A 12070-nucleotide genomic window follows, 5' to 3' on the forward strand; every position below is an offset into this window, starting at 1 on the left:
CAAATAGATCATCACTAAAGAGTAAATATTTACCTTTCTTTTGGATATCAGATATAAAATGCAACTAGGGAGTTTATCAGGAAACATTGACTCAAGCTGCTTATGAAAATGACACTAAGTTCTAGTCAGCAGCCTACAAACCACTGCGATAGCTGCAAACACTGTGCCTGGGTGCTAAACCAGTGTTTGAGCAAACTTTTTAAATAGCCATTTTAAAAGGCTCTTTATAAATGCTATTTTAAAACTACTACAAAACATGACTGCATGCATTGTGTTAAGCAGTTATCACAATCTTAAAAACTTACTCCACTATTCTCCTTAAATTACTAATACAAAGGTATAGTTTGCATATGAACTGTGAGTGTTTGGGGAACTATTGATTTATAGCTTCTATAATTAGAAGCATAGAGCAAAATAGTGAATATAAGCTTTCAACTTTTTTTATTTTTGAATGCCAGTATTTCAGAATATCTAAAAGTTATTTTTTACAGCCACATGTGTTTAAGCTGCCTCATGCATAGAACAAGGAAAAAGACTTAAACACAGCTCTGTGCCCTGCATCATGCATCACTGCAACAAATGCTGGTTGCTCTCATTAACTGCATCTGGATTTAATACACTAGAATCATGTGAGTGATTAACAATAAACATAATGACATATCAAGAGTGCAGCAAAGAAAAGGTTAACAAAGTTCATCTGTGCTGCACCGAGCGCATCCGAGTGGATATTGCTGGGATGTGGAACAGGATTAAGCCGTCTGGTGGGAGCCAGGCTGGGCTGTGCCTCCTGCCCAGCGCTCACCCAGGAAACAGCAGCTCCCGTCACGTGGCCCAATATCGTAGTAAATTCCAGTTGCTGAGCAACAGCAATGCTGGTGCAGATGGCTCCCTGCAGTTGACATCTTTAGCTATGCAGATTAATTTATTATTTACTTGTGTTAAAAACTGGACAGGACAGTCTTCTAGGCTAATGCGTAAACACTCCAACATATTGTAGAATGAGTCCCAATTAAAATTTTGAGAAACTATTTGCCATGCACAGGTGTTTGGTTCTATGTTCTGTCCCCTTCTTAAAAGAAAAAAAAAAAAAAAGAAAAATCCACAGGGCCTCAATACTATTAATACATCTAACCCTAAATGTAAAGCAGAAATGTAGGCACACAGTCTCCCTATGAGAGAGAAACAGTGTGTCTGTGTTTAGGGGTATTCCACAGAGAGAAACAATATTCTGTACTTCCATAGCCCTTCTATTTCTGGATTGTTACCATTTTCCCAAATGCCTGTGTGGCAGTTGTAGCTAGGAGCAGAACTGAAGGAGCTATATTAAGGTCATTTGATCACGAAAATTGTGAATAACGTCCACTTCCATATGAATTGTAGTGTTCGTAACACTGAAATACCACAAGTAGTATTTGGATCAAAGTAAATATTTCACAAAAGATCATTTTTAAGAGACAACTAAACAAGGCTTGTTCAAATCTGCTCTACAATCAGTTTGAACCCAGACTAAACTCCATTCTCTTTTACAGAACACCTCCAGCTTTATTTTGGGGCAGTTAAGAGTTTATATTTAAATTAACACTTTGAGAAAGTTTTTTTTTAAAAAAAAAAAAGGTTTGTTGGAGGTTTGTTGGGTTTTAACCTATTTCTTTACAACTTATGATTATAACAATTGATAGTCAGATTCAAGTCCTTAATCATTGTCTATTCTGTTTTGCATTACTTATAACACCTTGAAAATCCATCCAAGTCTAAGCTTACATACTGCGTACAGTTTCAAAGCTATTTCACCTGTTATTAAAAAGCTCTGACTTTGTGGCATGTCACTAGTCACAGCAATGGCACTTTTATTTTTGTATATATGTCATTTCCAGTCCATGTTACATTCTGGTTCTTATGCACTAAGGCAACACGGCAGGGTCTAGACTGTAAACCAAAGGGTTTCAATTCAATTTCAATTCAATCAATAGATTCCTTTAGTGTCACATAATCAACAATGATTTAATAGTCATTTCTATTAATGTTATTCTAAGTGTAAGTAAAACTTATCTGGCTTTGCCACAAGAATTACAGTCATCTTCTTTATGTGAATAGTATTTATTATATATTCCCTTCCTTGTAGAATTACTACTAATGATAATACCTGAAGAAGATCAGTGCATTTCTAACTGATTAAATTCTCTTTAGTTACTGAAAAATACTTCAAGTCCAAGGGTTTTCCACTGTTTAGGATACTTGGATATGCAAGATGTCAATAAAAACAAATACAAATACTGAAAATCATTATAAGGATTTGAACCAAATCATCATGCTCTTAAATCACCAAAGGCTGTGACAGGATTGTACTTCAAAATGGAAGCAGAAAGAAAGAGCAAATATTCAAGGCTCTAGTATCTAGAGCAACTGATACAGAAATTTCCTAGCTCTACCAAAAGAAGAACAAAAAAAATAGACCTCTCCCCAAAACAATTTCAACAATGACAAACACGAATATATTTTCCAATTGGGTTAAAAAAAAAATAATCCTGACAAAAAGAAAAATAAAGGTGTGGACTCAGCAAAACATTCTGCTTCATCTGAAATTATACACTCTGTGTTGGGAGATTTAACCTTTTATTTTTTTTTAATTCCTCTTTTTTTTTTCCATTAGGATTAAGTCAACTTGGATACAGACATGTCATTTCAGAAACAGTCAGAACCAATAAAATACTTTTTAGAACTCACTTTACCTCCATCCAGAAGAGCTTTTGGCAAGTAAACAAATTGTACATCAATATGCACATCTTCACATTCTCTGAGTGTGCAACTTTCAGCAAGTATCTACATAAAAGATTATACCTGGCTCCAACACTGATTTTAAATGGTCTTTCAACATCTTACTGAAACATGGATGAAATATGCACTGACGTAGATAAAATGCATGAAAAATAATCCCTTCTAAAAGACAAGCATTCACATAGGCACACGGACTCATCAAGGGTAGGCTCATGGAGCAGAGCTCATGTACAACCAGGTTTCCAACATCAACAGCTTTAACACTTCACTTGATCTCTGACTTTACAGATGTCCAGCATAAATAATGTAATCAAATATTTTAACAGTTTAAACTACTGTTCAGTTCATGTTGTATGTCTCTTCCAATAACTACTTCACAGGGAATGAAAACTTACTCCAGCTATCAAGCACAAGCACTGATCATTTAGATTTAACTACAGCAGTTCATGCTTTTTACCCAGCTTTATTAAAAACTATACGTAAGTGCTTAATAAAATGGATAGTGCCTCACATGTCTCTGCTCATTTTCAGAAAGCCTACTCCTATTCACATGATCTAAAGGGCTGGATCTTTTTTTGGGAAGTGTTGGTTTCTGTTGCTAATGGCTCATGAGAGTGGCTTCAGCAAAATATATATATATTTTAATGAGCAAAATAAATCACCATGTGATAAAACAAATACACACTTGCTACAAGGTTCTGAAGTATGTGAAAGGAAAATGGAAGGGAGTACCAGTCAAACCTCTTTATATAATTTTTTCTGTTACTTTATGCAACTGTTGCTAAGGAATCATGTGCCATGGTGATGTGTGGAGTGTGAATACCTAGGCAGATTAGAGAGACATATGTTACTGAACACATTACGTATGGAGTGTTTTCTCTCTAGACTGCTGTATAAACCAAAATACCAACTATCCCTTTTCCCTAAGGGGACAGTAATGTCAGGTAGTTCAAAGAAATAGTTCAAGGGGTCTGACCTTGTGGCAATGCAGGTATCACTTTCTGCCCTGACTTACACAGTTCTCTCTAGTGAGTTAAAACAGAGTGCATGTAATACTGCATTTTAAATAGAGGTTTAAATGAAAATAATGACTGTTTTTGTTTTTTAAATCAGTACTTTTTACAATGGCTTTACAATGCATGCAACCTACTTCCTGAGACAGTTTGTAAAGCCTGCTATACATTCTCTCCAGAATCAGCTAGAAACATAGAAATTTAGAAATATCTATGTTGCAAAATAATGCACTCTGTTACTTATGAAGACTGATTTATCCTGTAAAAAACTTGTAAGAAGAATATCTTAAGAAGACAGTTGAAGCAGCTGTACAGGGGAAAATGTTAGACAACAAAAGTAATATAATTTTTTTTTTCTAAATAAATACGTTCCATTCTCCCCACATCCAATATGAAAGTATTGCTTTCCAATTGATAATGTGTTTTAACATAAGGAATAAAAACAGTGGCTACAAAGTGCATGGTAAAGGCACAACACAATTAAAGAATTATGAAACTTGGCAAAACGAACAGCAACAACAGTCAAAGTACAACAACAAGAGGTGAAGACATAGTCAGTAGGTCACATGGGTATGAGGCAAAGACTTCTGGTCAATAAAACTTTAGGAGAACATAAAAAAGAGAAGCCAAAAGAAAAAAAAAAAAAAAAACAAAACCTTTTATCATAATCAAGCATACTGACAGCTAAGACACAAACCATGGTCTTCACGCTAGACAAGAAGAAATGTGTTATCTATTATAAAGGAGGAATCAGAAACTTTTGTTAGCAATCTAAATATTGAAAAGAAAGGTAAACTAGAAAGTCTGATAATAACTCAAGTGGGAGTGTTGCAGTTGCAATAAGTCAAATTTTTGTATGTGCCAGGGTGGGTTCAATTACTTTGCTCCAACTGTTCAGAAATTAAGTCAGATGTGATTTTTGTTGCACTTCACTGCAGATTGGAGTAGGACACCTACAATGAAGTTTCAGCAAGACAGCTGGTGGTGTAAAGCTGAGCAAATGAGAAAAGTCTGAGTGGGAGTCAGGAGATTGGAACTAATAGCTGAATAATTTAGATGCCCAATACCTTCATCTACTGAAGTGATTTCATCATGAAATAAATGCATATCCTGTGTTTATTTCAATGTGCAATATGAAATTCAAATCTGCTTTTACATATGTATGCAATCAGTTAGTCTTAAATGCAGCTGTATTTTTTGTCTTAAAGTCCTGAATTTCACACTCATAGAGTACCCACTTTGAAAACTAGTAGTTATTCACAGAATTTCCAAATACTTTGAAATCTTCTCATATAAATTCTCTCTCAAACTCCACTTCATTTGAACATATCAAAGTCATTGCAATTTCCATGGAAAATCTGAAGTTTTTAAAGGAAGACAAAGTTGGAGCTCCAAGACACTCCAGGAACACACTACAGAAATAAACAATTTGGCACCCGCAAATAAATTTAAGATTTTTTTCCTAAAAACACTCTTAGAATTTGAAGGCAATGTTTTCTTAAGAAGTTCCTCTTTGACTTTAACATCAATGTATTCATATTTCTTGTCCATTATACATAACTGTATCTCTTTTTACCTCCAAACTGTCCAGAATTACATGCTTTATGTCCTTTCCTCATATAGGCCTTCATAATATAATCTTTGAGCACCCGGTTAGTTGCAGATGCTCTGAAATTTCTCCACATGGCTGGTCAAGTCACTTCTTTTCCAGTCCAAGCATTAGTGTCAACTATCTCAACCCTGAATTTCCCTAAACTTAAACAACAGTACACTCCTAAATGATGTTTACATTTGCAATTTTAAAAACAAATCAATAAATAATATACTTGTCGAATACAAAAAGCCTGCTGTTTGTTAACAGGTACTCACCTAATAAGCATGCACACTGGAAAGAAATCCAATTGCTAGCAATGATTTCAAAGCTTTGTGGTACTGAGCTAACAGATTGCCTAGAGAGGCTGTGGAGTCTCCATCCTTGGAGATATCAAAAAATGGCTACAAGCAACCTGCTTCAGGTGATCCTGCTTTGAGCAGAGGGTTGAACTACATGATCTGCAGACGACCCTTTCAGCTGCAGCAATTCTTTCATTCAATTTTAAACCTGCAGACATTATTTGTCAGATTCAAAACGTAGTAGCAGTCTGCACTTCTTCTTATCAGCATCTCTGATCATTTAAAGTAATGCCAAAACAAGTCAAAAATAAATTTCCTAAATACCCCTTCCAGCTATTTATCACTAGTTAGTCTTCAGTGCCAGGTCTGCTATGCTTGAATGTCTATAAATTATAGAAATCTTGGTACTGAAAACAAACCCAAACTACACTGAAAAATTAACTTAGCATATGAGGAAGTATGAGAACCTGTTAAAGCAATAAGAGGAGATCAGACATTCATACGAAGCCTTATTCCCACACAGAACAGGTAAAGAATAAAGCTATGTATAAGCACATAAATCAAGCTACTGCAAACATCAGGTTAAAATTTCATTTAAAGTCTTAATATTACTCCCTATGCCATTTCTATGTTATATAATTACAGCAAGAATGGTGATCAAGGTTAGAAATAGTCCACAGAGATCTTTCTTAGCATCACACAAGAATGAAATCACCTGAGTATCACCAAGTCAAAACTCATGACTCAGGCTTTCAGCTAATGAACGTTCATACTGTTACAAAGCAAGTCCACCTCATATCCTTTTCAAAACACACACTGAGGCTATAAAGAGTCATTTTCCTTTTTTTTTTTCTTTTACTTAGTTCTTACACTAACAAATTTAACTTCTTTATAAACATATTAGCACATGGCTACTGTGGTTAGATTATAAACATAGCCACTCAGTGCTTAAAATCAAGCAAAATGGCAAAAAAAGTCACATTGGGGTTCCTCCTCTTTTCATATGAAAAAATAAGAACACACTTCTAAACACTGTACAGAGAACCATTACCATTTTTCCCCAATTTTACCCACTTGTATTCATAAGTAGTGTTCCTAAATAGCACGATTGTTTTTCACTGAACTTGTTAAGGCCTTAAGTGATCATGATGATACACTGCAACACATGTGATGTTTCAGCATAACAAAGGCAAACATGATTGTGTGCTCTGGAAGAAAAAAGTTGTTTTAAAACTACTCACCTCTGTTATGTGAGGATTAGGATTGAATCCACACAGGCTGCAGACTACAGTGTGACACTGTGTGCATGTGTTATAATTGGTCTTTTCTGGAGCGTGCAGCAGAAGTTCGGTGGTTGTGCAAAGAGGACAGAAGGTTTTCTTTGGGGCAGACTCAGCGGGTTGTGTTGCACCTGCTTGCTTTTGCTGTGAGGGTTTTTCAGGCCCTGGTTGCTGGCCTGGTGGTTTTGTAGGTCCTGGTTGTTGTGCCAGGGGCTTTGTGGCCCCTGCAGTCTGAGAAGATGTTTTTGCAGCCCCTGCCTGTGGTGGCACTTGTTTTACAAGCCCTGTTTGCTGCAGAGGTGGCTTCCCAGGTGCAGGCTGAGATGGTTGTTTTGCAGGTCCCGTTTGCTGAGCAGATGGCTTTTCAGGTCCAGGTTGTTGAGGAGGCTGTTTTGGAGGCGCTGCTTGCTGCGAAGATGGTTTTACAGGACCTCCTTGCCGTGCTGGCTGTTGAGATGGTTGCTTTGCAGGTCCTGGCTGCTGCGATGATGGTTTTGTCAGAGGTGGGGCTTGGGATGACGTTCTAGCATTGTCTGGCTGGTGTGGTGATGGTTTTGCAGGGCCTGATGAAGGTTTTGCAGAAGTTTGTTGTTGAGCAGGTTTTGTTGGCTCTGGCTGCTGGGGCTGAGGTTTTTGTGGTCCTCGCGGCTGGGGTGGTTGTTTCGCTTGTTCTGGCTTAGTGTCTGCTGGATGACCAGGACCTGGTTTCTGAACTTGCTTTGGTTCCCCCGGCTGCTGCTGCTGAGGCACAGATTTGGAAGACTCAGTTTGCTGGGGGGTAGGTCTGACAGCTCCTTGTTGTTGAACAGTTGGCTTTGGAGACTGCTGTTGAGCTGGATGTTTTGCAAGGCCCCTCTGCTCCTCAGGTTTCCCTTGCTCTTTCTGGGTAACTTTTTGTTTCCTACCAGCTTCTTCATGGGCTGAATCTGAATCTGATATCAAATCAAAAGGATTGAATTTGTTCACAACTGAAGTGACTGCACTCAATGGGTTGGCTTCTGAGAGAAAACTGGGCATCATACTTGGCTTCTGATCTTCTTTAAAATCAGTCCTGGATCTTGATTCCCTTAGACTAATAGAAGAAGGGCTCCGGCCAGGTGCCCGTTGTTCTGTCTTCAGCACATCTACCGTTCTGCTTTTACTTAAACTTGGTGGTCCTGGATCTGGAGGCTTACCTGGTTGCCGGGGATGGTGGCTTGTATCAAGTTCAGGATGTCTGCAAACAGAAAATGTAATAAAGTTAAAATGATACAGAGTACTAGAAAAATGAGATAAAAGATGATGTATCTGTGACTCTGGAAGAGCTTGGTCAACACTGTGAAGCTACACAGGTGCTTAAGTGTTTTCAAGACCAAGACTTATATGGTAAGGTATACATAAAAAGTATTTAAATAAAAATTATTGGTCTATAAGGGCTTATACAGGTATTCAGTCATAGACTGATTATTTAGAAAATAATGTAATACGACAATAATGTTTAACCAGATAATTTTATCATCTGAAATCTGAAGAACTCAAAGCTATGACTTCATGTTTACCTAAAGTAAATGCTTCTCTTTAAAGTATTTACTTTGCCACCCATCCACTCACAAATCAGAAGAATTTTCAATTGAATAAAACAGATCTCAATCTCAGTTCACAGAATTAGTCCTGAAATTTGGAGGTTTTTTTTTTCCTTTTAAATAGAACTACTGCAAAGCTCCCTCCCAGCACCATCCCAACAATTCACATTGCCCCACAATAAAAAAAGAAAATATCTCATTATGTAGAGAAGTTTCCCAGTTCTCTAACAGTAACATTTTGTTGTGTTTTCATACAGGAGAAAATAAAAATAAGAATGTGGGAACCAAAATCAAGATCATGTCCTCATATGATGCATCGTACTCTATTTGCTGCTATGCTCAGCTGCAGCTGAGGGAAATAATATTGTATTCAGTGCTATTTCTAAATGATATAGTAAGATCTCCTATTCAGCGCTATCACCATCCTTTTGCTGGAAGATATGGTGTTCCCTTCAGTATTATAACCGAGTTGCACATATAAAATTTTCAGTTTTTACTTTAAGAAATCCAGTTAACTGTGATCTCATTTTTCTAGATGTGAGATTTCTTCTTGAGCATTCATGAGAAAAACAAACGGTTGCTCATCTCATTGCATTTCCTTAACTAAATGCATAATTCTGTTTAAGAGTTTTACCAGAAGTCTGCAGAATCATACATAGTAGACACATTGAAAAACATATTTTACACTGTTAATGTTACCATGGGTTTACTATTATTTCTGATTATTATTTAGAGTTTTCATTACATAACTAGCAATGGCAATATCAAGAGACAGAGCTAAGTGGTAGCTATTTCTGTGCTCATAATTCTTGCAACATGTGATTTTCTCACAATCTTGTATCTGATGTTCTTGTAAATTAAAAAATTCCACATAAAATTCTTGTTAAGGGCAAGCTATTTCCAGTCTTCCATAGCTCCATTTATCCTCCTCCATTCTTGTAAAATTATTGCCCACAATACTGGGAAGTTTACAACTTTAATGTGGAACCCACTGAAGTGGGTTGGTGTGTTTCTATTGGCATCAGTGAGCATTGATTAATTCATTATTTATAAAGAGGATAATTCAGGAAAGCCCCATAATAATCTAATTCCTTAAAAGATTTGTCATTTTCACTTGTTAAAAGAACAATTTTATACTCTATTTAGCAACTAGATAGGTCTACCTGCAGTTCTCTTTCTTGCTATTTAGATAAGCACTCTAAGTTTATCTGAAGACGTACTGCTTACTAAGTGAAATAATTTCAACTATTCTATTAGCAGCAATCTGGTGCACTTCCAGTGTTCATGTTTGCAGTGTTCAAAATGTTGGAAGGCTTCATTCAACAATGCTAAAAGTGACAAGGGAAAACAAGGATCAACGGTACTATTAAAGCTCAGGTCAAGAAATGGGGAACCACATCCAAACCTTACAGTGTGGAGGTGGAAGGAAAAAAAAACAAACCAACAACTTTTTAAAAAATTGATCATTAACAAGACGTACATGTGGATCCCTATTGGAACAGAATTTTTTATTACAACAATGCACTCTATAAATTTCCACCTGATCAGACATCAGGACTTGAAATGAGATTAAAATCCATGAATCTAGGAAATAAAAAACCCAGGTGATTCTGCATGGCTGCTGGTGTATTCTGAAGACCAGACTTGTTGTGCCTTTATACATAATGTTTCTAAACAATGGAGATAGAGCATGCTTAACTAGTGGAAGAAAAAGCCTTGAAAAGACAAGCTTCTTGAGCAATGTTACCTTTGTCAAAAGCCAGGACTTGATCCATGTAGTTTTAGGAAGCTGGAGCTGTATTTTCTAGAACTCTTACAACAAGCTACAGACTAATATCGAACAATTTACCAGGAGAATCAGAAAGGCTCAAAAAAAAAAAAAAAACAAAAAAACAAAAAAAAAAAAGCCACCTTTATTTGACAAGAATTTTATTATTTGTAAGTCTTTTGAAAGTTTTAAAGTCTTCAATTCAGACTCAACAAGCAAACTCATTTAGTCTTCCCTCACCTAATTCTTTTCTTTGTTCTGCTACCTTTCTCCTCACTTTTGCCTTGATTTACAGAGCTCATCTTTATTCATTTATATAACTATTACAGCCAAATCAAAGCTTACTTTGGAGTCAAGAGGTGATTTAACAAAAAGACTATTGGCCTTGTTCTTGAATGCCATAGCTATAAAAACCTATTTACAACGGCATGTCTTCTTCCCATTCATCAGTACAAATAGTTTTAGAGAGAAGCTCAATAACTACACAACTCCAAGACAGTTAGGTCTTTTCATAGCTGCAGAAAAGATATGTATAAACATACACACATACCTGGTGGGTAAATTTCTTTTTTTAAGTCAATAGAGTGAGGGCATTAACAAAAACACATGTTTCTTCCGGAAAATACACTATAAACATACTTTAGAAGGGTGATACTCAGTAAGACTTCTTAGCATTTCCTCTCAAAATGCAACATTCTTTTTTCTGTTTATGTGTATAGTGAACAACATAATGAACTGAAAATAAAAAATACCAAACACACAAACACAGCTGTATTACATGGTTCATGTATTCAGTGTGGTCATCTAATCCTTTCAGATGATGTGGAACAATTCCTCAGAAAGTGGACACTGAAACAGTTATTCAATGAAACTAGAACATCTGGAACTTGCTTACAAATTGACTGTGTATGTTCAGCTAAACTTCCTAACCATGGGTTTTCTGAAGACAGGTGATTGAAATGCTATGGAATGATTTCCATAGGTGCTAAGCATCACAAATTCTGATTGCAACCTATAGAATAAAACCTTGATTTAGGCAGTTCACTTTAGATGCTCTAGATCTAAATGCTTATATTAAAATGCATAACATATTAGCTGGATGTATTTAGCTATTGCATTTTTTAAGACTTAAAAGTTCAAAGCCTGTAGACCTAGAAGCTACAGAATGTATTTTATGGTGGTAAAGGTGTAACTATGTTTCCTGGTACATACGTTACTTCCTATTAAAAAGTCCATAGTTGCAGAGATTGTTACTTTAGGATATAATCAATCATGAGGAATTCATATACTTCGAGACTTGGGTTACTTTGGGAGTGGAAAGAAAGCATTTAGAATAGGAAATAATTATTAGTCTCTCAGGTAAGACTAGATAACAGCTAAGGTCATCACAGAAATCACAGAGGAAAAATTCAGTTAATATCATGAAAAAAACCTATCAGACAATGCAATAGGGACACTGTAATAAAGCAAGGCTACATGAACTGGAAGCCAGGACTCCTCTTTTAATCACTATTTCAGTCACTTAACATTTGGACTGTCATAACCACAGTTGTAGAGCACCAGTTAAGATGTATTTCCCATATCTGATTTCTTTGGCCACACAGACTGAAAAAAGCTTAAAGCTAAGGAATCTGAGTCTCAGCAGACTAGTTCTTTACTGAAGCTGAAGTCTGGAAAGGCTGATCCTTAGTCCTTAGAAGAGTCTTATTCCAAGGGTTTGGATCGGGTTCTAAATAATTATTCCCATCGTTCTTGGTAGATCTCAGTAGCAAAGAAAGG

General features: G+C 36.3%; 1 protein-coding gene across 16 annotated transcripts in view; it reads right to left on the minus strand.

The window, feature by feature from the left end:
- Positions 1-12070, minus strand: part of PCLO (piccolo presynaptic cytomatrix protein) — a 434071-nt gene that overhangs the window by 343626 nt on the left and 78375 nt on the right. For all 16 annotated transcript variants that reach the window (XM_065049216.1, XM_065049212.1, XM_065049210.1 and 13 more), the window contains one exon: positions 6923-8177. In XM_065049216.1, coding sequence (XP_064905288.1) covers positions 6923-7981 — 1059 coding nt within the window. In that variant the 5' untranslated portion in view covers positions 7982-8177. The remainder of the gene's footprint in view (positions 1-6922; positions 8178-12070) is intronic.

This window comes from Columba livia, chromosome 1 (assembly GCF_036013475.1).
Source record: "Columba livia isolate bColLiv1 breed racing homer chromosome 1, bColLiv1.pat.W.v2, whole genome shotgun sequence".
Lineage (NCBI taxonomy): Eukaryota > Metazoa > Chordata > Aves > Columbiformes > Columbidae > Columba > Columba livia.